This window comes from Coturnix japonica, chromosome 6 (genome assembly GCF_001577835.2).
Source record: "Coturnix japonica isolate 7356 chromosome 6, Coturnix japonica 2.1, whole genome shotgun sequence".
NCBI lineage: Eukaryota > Metazoa > Chordata > Aves > Galliformes > Phasianidae > Coturnix > Coturnix japonica.
The window spans coordinates 9,207,406-9,223,644 of NC_029521.1; the positions used below are offsets into that span (position 1 = coordinate 9,207,406).

The 16,239-nt window shown below is 48.4% G+C and overlaps 1 protein-coding gene across 9 annotated transcripts in view; it reads right to left on the minus strand.

The window, feature by feature from the left end:
* CDH23 (cadherin related 23) overlaps nt 1-16,239 on the minus strand; it is a 126,191-nt gene that overhangs the window by 92,404 nt on the left and 17,548 nt on the right. For all 9 annotated transcript variants that reach the window (XR_001556045.2, XM_015866412.2, XM_015866411.2 and 6 more), the window contains exon 4: nt 981-1,123. Coding sequence is in view for 8 of the 9 variants with exons in the window: in XM_015866412.2 (XP_015721898.1) it covers nt 981-1,123 (143 nt within the window). In the remaining variant the exon portion in view is untranslated. The remainder of the gene's footprint in view (nt 1-980; nt 1,124-16,239) is intronic.

The following is a 16,239-nucleotide window of genomic DNA, read 5'->3' on the forward strand; positions in this document are numbered from 1 at the left end:
GTTTTACCAAGGAATGAAGCCTAATGGATAGCCCAGATCTGACCACTGTATATACCTGGTGGTTTGGTCTCCAGCCCCATCCAAGCACCCTGCTGTCCCCAGCATCCCTCTGCACCCCAGTCCCTGCTGCGGTTAAAGCACTGAGCACAGTAACATACAATGATCCTGCTCAAAGCTCAGCTGGAAAGCAGTGGGAAGCATCCCCCTGTGCTGCAGCCCAGGTGATATATTCCAAATAAGAGTGGCATAGGGACAAGCAGCAGCTGTCAGTGCCTATACTGGGAGCACTGCTTGCAGCAGGGCAGCATCTCATCCTACAGAAGGGTTTGGGAACCAGCTGACACTGCGTTTGCCTAGTATACCACCTCCAGGCCCCTGAACCAGTTAACCCAACCCATCTCCTGTCTGGGGTGTTGCTTGCAGGATGACAGAGTAGCTGGAGCACAAGGGACAGGGCAGTTTCACTCCTGGGACATCCAACCTGCTGTCTCTGCTCAGGGATGGACAGGCAGTGGGGAAGGAAGGAAAAGCAAGAGACAAAAAACGCCCCATTGAGTATTTGACCTTAAGAACTGGGTAGACAAAATAAACCAGAGAAATCTACCACACTTGTGCCTGCCCACACCCCTCATTGGAGAGCATACATTTTTTGGCTCAGGGCTTTTCTTCTTTGGTAAAAAACTGCTTTCTTTTGAATCTTTGTGGGAGTGAAAAGACCTTAAAAAAATAATCATCATTTTGCCTCTACACATCTGGCTCCTTCTTCTTTTGCTCTATTTTCCCTCTCCCTGCATCATTTATCTTGCTGCAACTCCCTCTACCTTTCCAAGCTTTTCTCTCTCCCCTGAACTCTTACTTTCCCCTATACGTACAAGAACTTGCTTCCCCTTCCCTACCACTCCTCTCTGATGGCTTTCTATGCCTGGATTTCTGGATCGCATGCAACCAGATGGGGAGAACCCCAGGCAAAGCTCTGTTACCTCTCTGTCCAGGGGCTGTCGGAGCCAGACGACTCCAGTGAGACTCTCCACAGCAAAGAACCTGCTGGCCTCCTCACCAACCACACCATACACCAGTGGATCGTTGTCCAGGTCCCGGGCCAGCAGCTGGGTCACTGAGGAGCCTGTGAGACAAAGAAAAGAAATCATCAGTGGAATGCTTTTAGAGAGAGGCTTAGACTGGGCAGTAGGGAGGATTTCTTCATGGAGAGTCACTGGGATGAGCTGCCCAGGGCAGTAGTGGAGTCCCCATCCCCGGAAGAGTCCAAGAGACATGTGGATGTGGCAGTAAAGGGATGTGGTTTGCCAATGGGACTTGGTAGGCCAAGCTGGTGTTTGGGCTTGGTGATCTTGAAGGGCTTTTTCAACAAAGAGCATTCTGTGGCTCTACAAAACCCAGAAAATACTCAGCTTGCCAGTCATCCTGGGCACCACAGATGCTGGAAGAATCTTTGACCCTTCTAAGGCGAGAGGCCACAAACCAGACTGCCACAAATATTGGCATTTCCTCTTGGTTTCTCTTTGAAGTTGGAAATGCAATGCTTGGGAAAATGACTAGGACAGCAATAACAGCAGGATTGTGCCCACCATGTACAAAGGCAGCAGCTTTGGGCCATTGGAGCCATGTTTCGCAGAGCTGTTTTTCATACAGTTTTGCACCTCATCTCCTCCCCTGTGGGACATTTTTATTCTTTCTTCAATACACTTTCACAGAGGTGCTGAAATGCAACTACAGACACCCAAGACATCCACAACCCCCCTTTGGGCAGCACAAAGGCACCCCACAACCCTAAAGCACCCCACAACCCTAAAGCATGTGGATGAGAATGAAGGTGACCTGCCTTGGAGCAGCAGGGATGCCTGGCACCAGGCAATTACAGACCGCTTGGTCCAGCATCAATCACGGCAAAAATAATGGCAAAGCTGATATGAGATTCCATTAATAAAGAATTAAATGATAGGAACATAATTAATGCCAGTCAACATAGTTTTATGGAAAATAGGCCTTGTCAAACAAACCTGATTTTATTCTTTGATGAGATTACATTTTTTGGCAGATAAAGGTAACTGCGAAGAAGTAATAGACTTTTGTAAGGTGTTTGACTTGGTGCTGAATAACATGCTGATTAAACATTTAGCACTGTAGGATAACCAGCAAGTGCACTCAGTTGAGGACAACCAGCAGGTGCTAGGGCCACTGGCTGCAGGTAAGGGACATCCCAGTGCGATGCTGAATTGCTGTCGGCATAAATTCAGGTGACACAAAGATTGACAGCATGGCAAACAGCAGGGGAGAGGGAGCAGTCAGGTGAAACACTCGGTAATTTGGATCTGTTTGGATAGAAAAAGGAATAGTAATAATAATAAAGGAGGTTTTCACAACCCCACTCCAAATGTCCTCGAAGAAAAGCTGGTGGGGCACCGTGGCAGAGAAGGGAGACTCAACACCTGTTGTTTTAGTAGGGTACATTTAAGACAAAAGAGAGAGGGATGACTCAGGCTGTCTCAAGCACATCCACAATGAGGAAAAACGTTAACACTTAAAGATGATTATTCTAGCACAGGGAAGCACAGGAAGACCCAGTGCCCAAAAGCAGACAAATCTCTATTAGAAGAATGTACTTCTAATAGAGTACTTCTAGTTGAGAGGAACTACAACTAACCACTGGAAAATGAAAAAATATATCTATAGATTTCTCTATGTACGTATCTATCCTTTTCACAGGTTCAGTGCAGATTTGGGTCTTGATCAAAGACACTATGGGTGAAGACCCAGAGCACTGTGATCAGGCAATCCATCAGCAACTTGCCTATCTATTTGATGACTGCAAGTGTAAAGAGATGAAAGGTGACCCTACGCCTTCTCAAACCTCACAGTCCTCATATGAAACAAGCTACTGGCTTGTGCTTATTTCAGGACATCTGAAGCCATTCTTAGCAAAGGTTTCTTTGCCCCAGGAGATGGGCAAGCCTGTGACCATGCCTGTGACACTGAAAGCCCATAAGAAGGACAAGGTAAACCCAGCATCATTCCTCTCCATTTTGCAGAAACTGATTTTCCCCCTTTATATCTCGTACAGAAATGCAGACCAGCAGGTTACCAGCGAGCTGGGGGAGCTGCCTATGTGCTCTTCCTCTGCTTCAGACCCCAAAAGGTCTCAGTTCTATTTCACGGTGGAAGGGAAAAGATGTTAAAAATCCTGCTGAACAGCAAAACTGTGTCCCACCCTGTTCTAATCATAGCTGCATTCATGGCTCGTGTGCTGCAAACCCACTCATACAAAAAAATCAGGCAGCAAACAAACATTTAACTCTTCTCTATCACCCTGCATTCCAGTTACCTCCTGCTGGCAGGGAATTCAGTTCCTAACTGGGGTAATCTGGGGGGCAGCACCAAGTGGCTGTGGGCTGAGGACATCCCACCACCTGCACCCTTAGCTGCTGCCAGCCCACCACGTGCAGCCAGATCCCTGCCAAGCACCGCGCGTTGTGGGAAACAAGAACCAAGCTTACATACAGACAAAAATTACAAATTAAAGAGGAGATAACAAGAAGTGAGCTCCCAAAACAAGATAAGAGACTTCACAATCTCCATGACATCCATTACTCTGATTTTTGCATATTTTTGCAGGTTCTCCCTAGGAGAAAGCTAAGTTTAGGAGCGTGTTGCAAGGCAGGTGTGCAGGCAGCTCCTGCAGCACAGCAGCGTGAAGACTGGGAAAGGACTGCAAGAATAGCATGAGCAGCTGCATTGAAAGGTGCAGGAAACAACTGCAAGAAGAAGTGAGCTCCCTCAGACACGGAGTTATATATTCATCAGAAACCCCTTTGGGGGCATTTGCAAATGAAAAGTAGTGTCTGGGCTGTGCTCTGGGAGCTGCTGCTGCCACAGACCTGAGAACCAACCTGACACGGGCCTAGGCTGAGGAAACAGGGACAAATTATCCTTTTGCAGAGCAAAGTTATGGGCTCCATTTATTTCCCCTCAGGAATCAGACAGGGCAGTTAAGTGTCTTGATTCCAGCAGATAATCACAATTTATCTTGTCTCCTTTTGCTTCCTTTCTCTCAATCACAGCTACTTCTCTCCCCTTCTCACACGTACACAGATTTCCTTCTTTTTCCAAGTCGTGAACTCTGATTGACCTCAGGAGCTTGTTGTCATTGTTTTATCCCTGTAGGAATTTGTTTTGTGAGGTCTGGCTGCTATATGGGGGCATACTTTTCATAGGATCATAGAAACATGGAACCACTTAGGTTGGAAAAGCCCACTCAGCTTACCCAGCCCAATATTGCCCACCTCCACATCCCTTAGTGCCACATCGCCACGGCTCTGCAACACCTCCAGGGACAGAGATTCCCCCACTTCCCTGGGCAGCCTGTACCACTGCATCACTGCTCTTTCAAAGGAGAAATGTGCTCCAGTGCCCAACCTGACCCTCCCCTGGCACAACCTGAAGCCATCGCCTCTCATCCAACTTTTGCCCCCAAAAAGGGAGAGATTCCTGCCTCAACATCTTGCCTTCAGTTGCCAACCCCTATGTATTTCTTCTTCTTCACTGGCTTTGCTTTCAAGAAGAGGATGAGGAAGAAGAGTTTCTGGAAGCTCTGAGCCCCAGGGCCAAGCAGGGGAACAGAGAATGAAGGAGAACTACGTGGGAGTGCAGTTGCCAGAGCAAGATGCTGACAGCCTGTATGGGGCACGATGGAGAGCACTGAGATGCAACAGGTTTCTAATTAGTTTCTTAATAAGATGCTCTCTTAAAAGGTCTGATCCATACCCAAGTGGAGTTAATGGGAATCTCTTCGCTGATTGAGCTGGCTCTGGGGCTCAAGGCTTCAGGCATCAGCGGCACTTTAATATTAAAAGCATTTTAATCCCTGTTTGAAAGCCAGTGCTTGTTTCTCCTTGGCTGTAGCCACATGCTCACTCCTCTTGATCTTGGGGGGGATCCTATCCGCTGCCACAGCCTTCCAGCAGCCCCTCAGCTTCTGCTCTTTTGCCATCAGCACCTCTGTTCCCCTCCTTCCTCAGAACGGATGGGAACAATTAATCCCAGTGCAGGTGGCCCAATTAGCCCCACCCTTCACACACTCCATTGAGGCATTTGATGGATCTGATCTTGAAGTCCAAGCCCTGTTCTTCTCATTTGTCACCTCCTCCCTTTCCTTTGTCTGCAATTCATTTTCTCTCATCTTTCAGAAAAGAAATAAACAAGAAGAAAAAGCCTTTTTTCCATGATGTTCTCCCAAATACTTTTTCTCTTATAGAAAGAGAAAATGCCAATATTTCTGTGCTGCTGAACAACCATATGGCATGTCACCTTCGCAGCACATGAGGGACGGGAGCCAATGGGGGAAAGGGTATCTCCTATGAGTACCAGGGGCTCTACACCCTCATTTCTGCCTTCCCAACCTCCCAGGGTGGTTTCCCCATCTGATTTAGGTTAGATGTTAGAATGGAATTCTTCACTCAGAGGGAAGCAAGGTGCTGGCACTGCTGCCCAGAGCTGTGGGTGCCCCATCACTGGAGGTGCCCAGTGCCATGGATGGGACCATTGGCAGCCTGAGCTGGGGGAGATCAAGCAACCTACAACAGGGGTTGGAGCTCAGTGATCTTGAAGGTCCCTTCCAACCCAATCACCACGTGTACCTGTGGTTAATGAAGATGTGGGCACCCAGTGCCTACCCACCATGTGCTCCAGACTCCTCTGCAATGAAGCCCTTACCTTGTTGCAGCTGGGTGAGCAATAACAGCAGCACTCATGCCATGCAGGTATTTTCAGGTTACACCCTGACTATCATTCAGGTACGCTCAGGGATACCTCACCTCATACCACGGGTACGAGGACAACCCTCTCAGCATTTCCACACCTTTCTTCCACCTGGCTTCCAGCTCATTTCCAAAGCAAAAACTCAACACTCCTTCTCAGGAAGGGTTCCAGCATTTGAACCCAAACTTTCCAGAGGGACTCTGTAAGGAAAGTTTCCACTCCTACAGTTCGAGTTGAGCTCACCATTACAGGCTCCTCTTTCTGGGCAGCATCAGGTTACCCAGCAGCAGAGCTGCCTCTGCTCCCATTGCTGCCCACATGCACCATACACATCACCTCTTACCTATGGGAGAGAAAATATCTAGGCATGGAGGGGACAGGGAAGAGAGAGAAAGCAAATCTGTGCAGTCACAATCTCCTCTGAGTGATTTTATCACTCTGGGAGCTGAAAAGCACAAGAAGAGCCTTCCATAGGTGCTCAAAGGCTGAGCAGGAGATGGAGCCTGTAATTTCTCTGCTGCGTTTAGTATTTTTAAGTGGGGTAGTTGGTGCTGAGATGGCATCCATAAGCAGAGCTGACAGGCAACAGCGAACCTTGGGAAGAGCCCTCACTACTTGGAGGTGGCTGAAGCTGTTTGAAAGGAAGGGTGAGAAGAGTGAGTGATAACCAAAGGCTTTCTTAGTTTCCTTCACCATTTGCTGAACACTTTGCAAGGAAAATGGGAAGAAGAAAAAAAACAACACCCCTGGGGAGATAGTGAACATTCTTGACATTTATCATGAAAGTAAAAAGAATCCCTGAGGCTGTCCCAGCAGATGCTGAGCAGGAACGTGGGCAGAGAGGCAACATCCATCCCTGCAGCAAAAAACAATAGCTACACAGGGCTAAAAGAGCAACATCCTCCCTCAGCCTTCACATGGGTCTTAAAGCAGCATGGACAGCAAGATAGCCAAAAGCTCACGTCTTCATGTCAACGAAGTTACAGCCTTTGCTTACTTGCTGGCACCTCAGCTCCTTGGAAGCTGCTGCATATGGGCCCAGAGCATCTCCCCTGCTCTTTTGGCTCTCCTTCCTCCCCTCAGACCCCTAGAGGCCCTGCAAACATCCAGCCTGGGAGCAGGGAGAGCACCAGCAGTGTGTGAACCCAGCAGAGGTGGGTGTTCCCTGCTGCGCAAGCATAGAAGAGAGAAGTATATACAAAAGCATCAATAAAACAGGAGAGTGAAGCAACAAAAGAAGCACTTGTAAAAGGAGGAGTGCAGGTCTGCTGAGGTATTCCCACTGTACAAGTGGTTCCCACACTAAAAAAAACCCTCTTAAAAATAATTTCCTCTCCACGCTGCCTGAGAGCCTTGTAATTACTAACAATGATCAGAGAGCCATTCATTTCACCCTAAAATTAATACATCACGTTCAGAATGATATCACATTAATTTATCACAAGATTTATGAAACTTGCACTTTTTCTAATGAGATTTATGCAAATTCTGCTCCATCTATTGTTCGCACTGTAAAAAAAAAAAAACAAGTTCTGTTCGGGAAGCTGCTCTGTCCAAAACCTCCATTGATACGTGTCCTTCCTCTTCAGCCCTGCAGACAGAGATGTTCCCAGCCTGTACTGGGCCAACATAGCAAAGGAAAATGTAAATCTGAGGTTAGCAAAAACTTCACAGCAATAAGATCCACTAAGGTGTTAAGTGATGGAAAAGAGCCCCAGCATCAGCAACCGCAGAGCAGAGCCAAGAGGAAGGAATGCCAACCCAACATCAGCACCCATGGGAAAGCCGCAGTGCTTCTGGAGTACAGACCGATGAGAAGCTGTGGGATAACCCACTTGGGAATGCCAATCCCCTGCCTATAAAGTCAAAGCCATCCCAATACCATGCTGCCAAATTCTGCCCTGGGCACAGCTCCATGCAGCCCCATGCCCCTCTCCAAAATACCCATATGCATCCGCTCTTGCTCCTCCAGGAGAACCTACTAATGCAGGCTTGATTAATGTTTCTGACACAAAGTTTAAACCCTAAATCCATAGGATATCCCTTTCTAATTAATTTTTGAAATAAGAAGCCGCCCAGAAAGTCTAAGGAATATTTCCATTGTTCCTTCCTACCTTCTCCCAGCCTCCCCACCTCCCTCCAAAAGAAAGGAGTCTGGTTTCCAGCTAATTAAACCATCACAAAGCATAGGATACCCTGTCACAGGTGCCGACACTGGGGAGGAAATGCCACCCAGTTCTCCAGCATAGATATCACAGCACAAGGGGATCAAGCAGAGAAACAGTTCTGTGGGTGACTGCAAGACCTTCACTCTGTTTTCCTACTGCTGCCCATGTTGGTCTGACACCACAGTGCAGTTTTGGGGTGCTGTGCTCTGACCCTGCAGGCAGCTCAGCACCCTACAGCCATCCTCTCCTCATTGTGAGATGGGCAGAGAAAATGAAAAATGTGAAACTCACAGGTTGAGGTGAATACCTGCCTCATGAATACCCACAAGCTTTTGGGATGAATGGGTTGGAGGATCCTGCAGGGGGGAAGCCCATTTAACTCCCCCAGCCAATTCTTAGCAGGATCTGCCCCACCTGCTGGTCTAGTTCCCACTGACACCAGACTCCCTGACAAGCAGTGTGAGCTGCCCTCGGTCAGCCTGCAGGGACTGCTGTCAGCACAGCATCACTCTGCTTCCAGAAACAAGAGACATCTGTGGAACTACAGGCAGCAACCAACAAGCACTGGGAACAAAGTGCTGCACCACTGAGCTGGGGTCAGCCCTGCTTGGGGAACAGAGAGCTGTTTTCTGAACAAAGCCAGGCAAGCTGCGCACTGCCTGCCGGCTGGTGAGAACAGAGATAACAAGGGGCTCCTGACCCTACAAGAGATGAAACCATGGCACCATGCAAAGAGCTTCACAGATCAGGAGCAGCAGGCGACCTGTTGCAGCCTCCTTTGCTAACTGTAGAGGGGTGCCTTAGATCTCAAGAATGCTGAGCCAGCAGAGCAACACTTGCACTGGCACTAGGGAGGCTGAGACTTACCCAGGAGAGAAGCGAGCTAATATGACACAGCACTAAGTAGGTACTGCTTTTCCACAGCCACACTGGGCTTTCTGGAAGCATGCCTGGTCACAGGGAAGAAAAGCAGTAGTTTTCTAACAAGGTGCTTTGTTACTTGGCTTAAATAAATGATAAGATGACACACAGAGTGCTTTGCATCTTACCCAGGCAAGGTAATGCAGCTCAAGAGAGGCTGTTCTTCAAATCATCTTAAGTCAGAGATAGTCCGTTCACCTGCAGTGCCCAGATGAGGTCCCAGGATTGTTTTGGCACTGAGCAGGGCTGCACAACACCAATTCATCACTGGCACATGGGTACCGCATTGCCATGCTCCAGGCATGGCACCTCTGAGACTGTGCTGCTGAGAGCCACATGTCCCCAGCCTTCCTGCCAAGCTGATCCCTATGGATGGGGACAAGAAATGCCCGTCAGCACATTTTACTTGCACAGGGGAAGCGAGAGCAGGATTCATTCACATCTTATTTGAAATCTCATCTATACTTTGTGAAAGATGAAGTTTCCCTGGGGCTCTCAGCCTCACAGGGAATACAGAACCCTCCGTGCTACAGCTTGCCTGTGGCCCAGCTGCTCTGCTCTCCCTGAGCAGCTCGGGGAATAAATGCATACAGCTGTTGTCCCGATGCCAAACGTTGCTGGGTATTTTGCTCCAGCACAAAGTGAGTTGGACCGCACACTGCTCACCTCCTGCAAGAAGAACCTGGAGAAAACCAGGAGTCCCACTGAGTGGCTGTGGGCAGAAGATGGTACCAGTGGTCAGATTTTTGTCTGCACACCTCAGATCCATAAGCAAATTGGCCTTGGACTGTCACCATAACTCTCAGAGATTTCAAAACGTGCGCTGAGTGATGGATTCTGCTTCATTATAATGAAGATGCAGCAAAATCCACGCTGATTTATCTCTCAAGTTGAGTTAGCACCTCTCAGTCTTGCAGTAAAAGCAAGTCTCACTAGTTGGGTCAGAAACGTGATGCCCAGAAAGGTCAGGTTACATTCCCTGCGAAGTAAACAAACCCCTTAAGTGAACTGAGAGAAACCAATGGGTGCTTGGAAGACTTTCCCCAAAGGTGACAGCCTGGTTACGTACATTATAGAATGGATTGGGTTGGAAGGGACCTCAAAGCCCACCCAAATCCAACCTGTGCAGTGGGCTGGCTGCCTCCCAGCAGCTCAGGCTGCCCAGGGCCCCATCCATAGCACTGGGCACCTCCAGGGATGGGGCACCCACAGCTCTGGGCAGCCTGAAGAGCTGGAAAACACAACATAGAAGACATTTAATGTGTTAGTCCATCCACTATCACTCCTGGCCTTACAGCTGCCTTCTGACCCAATGCAGCTCCCTGGTGATATACCCCATCTAGCACACCTCCCTCCCTCTCAAATGCCAAAGAGAAGCTAGGGAGAAGCCAGGCAGGTGGTGCCTGGGTAAGCAAGGCACAAGCTTATCTGCCTCCCCGCCACCACACTGCGGCAAATTGTTTGTTGATAAATGAGGCTATTTAAGAGCAAGTGATGCCAGCGTTGTGGTTATTAATGAGGCTGAAGTGGAGACATTTCAGAGAGGCCCCACGTTCCATTGTCCTCTTGCTTGTGAGTAATGGGGCACTTCAGCCACGGGGCTTCAGAATCCGCTTGGACTGCTGAGCAACAAGCAAAATAAAACTGAAGGAAATGGATGGAGCGTGCTGGACTGATGACTCTCCTGCACTGAGAAAGCCAAACTTCTTGGATGGAAGTTGGGCAGAGCTCCAGAGTTCAAGTGATGTTAAGCTGGGAGTGCTCCCCTCTTTCCAGCTACCAAAACTTCCATTCACACTGCAAGCTCATAGTGGCCATAACACAACCTGTAGCATCCTGGTCTCCCCATCTACCACCCTGCAAAGCAAACATACTCCAAGAAAAAGCCAAAAGCAAGCCCAACAGCTCCAACAGCAAGCAGCACAGGTCCAGCTGTTCTTGCAGTACACAGTATGCTGCAGAACACTGAGGGTGACATTTGTTGAAGCTTGGGAGGCTTGCATGGGGCCATCACCTCACTTTGCACACCACAGATGTGTAAATGTGGTCAGGAGAGCAATGAGAAAGAAATAAAGAGGCCGGTTATTGCCACAGGAAACCTTGGAACCGAGCTCTGTGGTCGCTGGTGGGAGTGCAAGGCAAAGCACACAAGATCACAGCTGTAAATTTGTTTCCGACTTAATATACCCACGAGTGTTTTTCCTTTCCTATGAAAGCATTCCCTTCTGCAAGCAAACATCTGGAGATCTCTGCTACAGCTGGACAACTGTCCCCGGTGACTAAAGCGTTCAATTAATTTAGCCTTTCTCTTTTGCGAGCCGTCTGCAAAGAGAGAGAGGTTTGCAGGAATTTATTTGTTATTTGAATATGTTCAGTGCATGGCTTATTAAAAACATATTTCAGACAAAGGATCTCTTGCTAAGTGCTCCTACAACTGCTGCTCCGAGGGCTGGCAGCCAGCTGCTCGCAGCACGCAGCCGGTCACTGCGCTCACGCGGGAGCATCTCTGCATCGTGATGGAATGCTCTGCCTCTCCAGAAAGAGCTTTCCAAGGGCCTGTGGAAACACCTGCACAAAAACATTTCCTCTTGCAAGTGCAGAGCACACAGCCTCCTCGAGTGCCTTCAAAACCACAGAACAACTTGTGCAGAAGTTGTCATAAACGGGATGAAAATACCCAAATTAATTGACTTAATGCAAAGCTACAGGTGGAAACATCTCTTAGTAGCTTGCACAACACCTTGCAAGCATCCCCGTGGCCCCTCATTGAGGCTCATGTGTGTTTTGTCTCAGAACTCCAAGGAGTGCTTGCTACATCACAGTAGCAGGAGTAAATGGGTAAGAAAACGGGTAGGGAAGGGCTATTTCCAAAATGAATGCAGTCCCTCAGGTTTGCAACAAGCCCAGGTTTGCCTGGTGCTGCCCTTGCCTCAAGCAGACAGCCCGTGCTCTAAAAAAACCACCCTTAGTCAGATGTAGAATCCAAAATGTTAATGTCCAAACTCAAAACAAAGCTCTCTGCTAAATCCCAGCTGCTGTGTTGTTTGAAGGCGAGAAGAAAGCAATCACGGAGGTTTCAGAGGCTGTTCTAAAAGTGGAAAGCTATGAAGGGAAGAGTGATCCCATAAGTTGCAGTTTTAGGTTTTTTCTTTCAGTTGCTCCCAGGAAGGGCTTTCAAAGCTTCTCTTCCCCCTCAAGCCCTAAACGAGGGAGAAAACGGGTACTGACCACTGCACTGAGTATCTACTTGCCAGCAGCTACTTGTACACATCAGAGAGGACAAGGACAGCCCCAGCCACCTCTGCCCAACAGCTGTACTATAGATGTCAAGCAATCCTCCAGCCCCACCAAGCCTGAGAGGACCAGGGATCCTGCAGCACAGAGCACACAAGAAGACACAGATAGAAACCTCAAAGACAAAGCACAACGAGCAGCGAGCATTTCCCTACCACCTATTTTTCTCCTTCTCCCTCTTTGGGTTGTGCTTTATTCCAGTCATTGTCCCTGGAAGGATGCAGAGGGCACACTGGCCCAGGCAGCTCTTAACTACCCTCAAATTTGGGCTGAGATTATATCTGTCATTATTGAGGAGTGCTAATAAGCCTTATTAACTGAAAGTGATGGAGAACGGAATAAGAGAAGGATTTTCCTTGAACCCAATGTGCAAGGAATTCATAACTTCCCTAATACCTGTTCTGATAACTGATACTCGTGCTGAGTATATTTTAAAATCAAGCTGACTCTTTCCATAAGAAATACGTACATATACAGTGCGTACATATATCTAAATATATATTCTTATCCTCTTCCAGCGTTTCGCATGAAGACAGTACCAGAAAGACCACGCAAACAAATAAAATAGCATCCCCAGTTGTTGTAAGGTCCAGGAGGGCACAAACAATTTGGGGTACCAAGAAGAGGAGGGTAAGGACAACACATGGGATGAACCCCACCACTGCAAGCAGCTCAGGGCATGGGCAAAATCTCATCTGTTATGGGATCTCCAGCACTCCAGACCTTCACCCCCACAACTCTGAAGCAAACCAAAGGGGTAAAGATCTTGCACAAAGCCACTCATCTTCCAGCTCACTCTCGCAGATGATATAATTCCAGCCTTTGCAGTCTGAGGGATGTCCACGTGCACTCCCACCATTCCTATCTGTCCCATGCACCCCACAAAGCGAGCCTGCATGTTCCCTGCAGCCTCCCCCCCATTTTCAACAGTGCTCTGTGATGTGCCTCCCAAATGACTGATGAGGCGCATGTTGTTTTTGAGCAACTCACGTGGCTCGCTGGCATGCAGGATGACAGACCTTGGGAACCTGGGCATTAATACTGGAGATTTATAGCCAAATCTGTCACGGATGGGGAAGCTTTTTCCCCAAGAACTCTGACTGAAGGTCGCTTTCCCTGGGCAATAAGTGCAAGGAAACTCTCTCAGCCACCTTGGTCCCCACAAGAGGGCATTCAGGGGATAGAAAGATGCCCACAGAGCCCTAGCTGCAGGCTCTACCCTGGTTTTGAGACCCCCAGGCCCAAACCCCACATCCTCAGCAGGTTGGGCTGTGCTTCTGAGTACGTATATGCTCACCCACAACAGACCCAGTCTCATTCATCCACGTTCAGCTGGGACGAGCATTTCTACTCCCTCCAAGACTTCTCTACGTAAGGATCAGGAAGCCATTGCCGCAGGACGTTTGATGCATGAGGCTACATCTTCCTGTGCACAAATACCATCAAGGAGTTCATGGATGCTGCTGCTTGCTTATATTTCACTGTCAATGCCACGCTATTATTTTTGTAGAGTGACTGCTTACTGCAACTCCAACAGCCAACAGGTGCCGTGGAAATCGGGGTAAACCTTGAAAATACAACTTCATCCAGTACATTAGTAAAACCCCACACGTTTGTCATTCAAGGACTGTGAAATCACACTGCATCATCTCTCTACTATGGGATTTCCCCTTAAGATTTCCAAGGAGTTCCACGGGTAAAAGCAACATACTGGTGAGCTGTGTCCAACTGGTAAGGGCCAGCCTCTGTTCCCAGGAAATAGCAGTAGGATGAGAGATGATGGCCTCAAGTCGTGCCAGGGGAGGTTCAGGTTGGGCATTAGGACACATTTCTCCTCTGAAGGAGCAGTGATGCAGTGGCATTGGTGGCCCAGGGAGGTGGGGGAGCCACCATCCCTGGAGGTGCTGCAGAGCTGTGGATACGTGGCACTGAGGGACCTTTTTCAGTGAGCAGTATTGGTTTTAGGTGGATGGTTGGACTAGATGATCGTAGAGGCAAAATACCCACTAGATATCTGGGGCCTGGGCCACCCTGGACTAGGTGGCAATTTCACATATCTCAAAATACCCCACCAGAAGGAAATCTGCTTGGAAAGGCACCATACAGTCCTTCCACCCTTCCTAAAGCACACATCAGGAGAGGCTGATGGCACACAGTCACCATCTCTTAGCTGGCAGAATGGATCAGTCTGGACAAAGGAGACTTTAGAGGCTTAGTCAGGGCAACATGAATAAATCCAATGAATCATTTACTCAGTCATTTTTGGCCGTCTCTAGCAACGCAACGTCTGAAAGTTTCTCTGGTGTATTCTTACTTAAAACAATAATCTCTGTGGATAATTCTTAGTCTCCAGTTTGTTTAGAAAGCAGCAGATTATAAAACTTGAGCCATTTTGGAAGGACACAGTTAACACTGCATCATTTCTTCCCTTGCCTGAGCCTGTTTAAAGGACCAACAGGAATTACTCCATATCAGAAATTTCCTTTCTTCTAGCCCCGTTTGACACCATTTGTGGAAAACTGCTGCCTGCAGCCTTTGCTGGACACTACATATGAGCAGACTCAGCAGACCCCTACAAACACACCTGTCCCTGCAACACTCATTCATCTTGTCATGAACCTAAAGACCCACCACAACACTCTACCAAAAAGAGACTCCTTGGAGCAGAGATGAGCCAGATTCAAAGTCTCTGATCCCAGCACCTGACCCCCTCCTCTCCCTCGTTATGGATGAGGTAAATTAGCTGTGACACTCATTAGCTTCAGCTCCTAATTAGGGAAAATTAATATTGGTTTTGATAGAAGTGTTGGCTCTCCCGGGCAGAGGAACTATCAACATCATTATCCTGTTTTGGAACAAGTTCCATTGCAGAACATTCTTCTTGGGGAGCCTAGAGGTCACAGGCACCCCTTTCCCAGCACTCCCAGAGCACCTAACCCCATCCCCAACCCATCCTTCCTAAGGCCACTGTCCTGCTGGCACTGCTCTCACAAGGGCAGCCAGTGATGCCATGCATCTTGGACACGCTTCAGACAGCTAATGGCTAATTAGTGACTGCCCAATGAAGAGGATTTTAGGGGAAAGCAGGGGAAAAAAGCCATCTATATCACTGGGAGGAGCAATTCTAGGAAAGGTCTTCAATTTTTCACACTAGGACAAGAAGAACTTCCACACCTTCCTGCCTTTCAGCTGGGCCATACTAAAAGGGGCTGTCACTCCACATCACGTTTTTAGGACCATAATAATCTCTCTGCAGCAGCACCAGTCACCCCTGCCTGGCTGCAGCTGCTCCTACTCCCAGTCAGTCTTCGGACATGCAGCCTTCATCCTTTATGCCTCAAGACCCATTGCCCAGTCTTTATGCAGGACTCCACCAGCCCTTCTCACAGCTCACGGGGGGCTTTGACAGTAGCTAACAAAAGCAACAGGCACCGCTAAACAGAAGGGAAACATTTGCTACCAAAGTTACATATGAAAAGCCACTGCCTTATTCACACATTAATAATAATAAAGATGTCAGACTGTCAGATAAGAAGTTAATCTCATTCAGAGCACAATTAAAGGTGCCATTAGCCAACCACCTGGGGCCACTTCTGCTTTCCAGCACAGTGGGTTTAGCAGATAACAGGCATGAGAGCAGGACAGATCTCCACACCAGCCCATTGGCACCACCACGGGCAGCCCTAACAGGTCTGTGCTCCAGCCAGGGCGCCATGTATGTGTTTGCTTTCTCAGTACAAAGAGGCCACATCCAGGACCCCCCCACCCCCACTCCATCCCTTGCCACCAGACTTGGGGGGATGCAGCATATCTTTAGAGCATCCTTTTGCAGTGCGATACTACCTGCCTGGGAATTTTATTTTTCTCCCCCACATCCACATGGAGCCCTAATTTATGACAATTTCCACAACTCCAGCAAAGCACATGAGTAATGGCTGCTGGCTGATATGCTCTCTGCAGCCTTTCCCTCCTAGTTCCATACCTGATGGGACTGCAGACAGCATTCAGCTTTCAGTGTTTTCTACACTGGGTATTCTTGCTCTGGCTGCAGTCCTTCCCAGAGGGCTCAACAGAAACCAGAAGA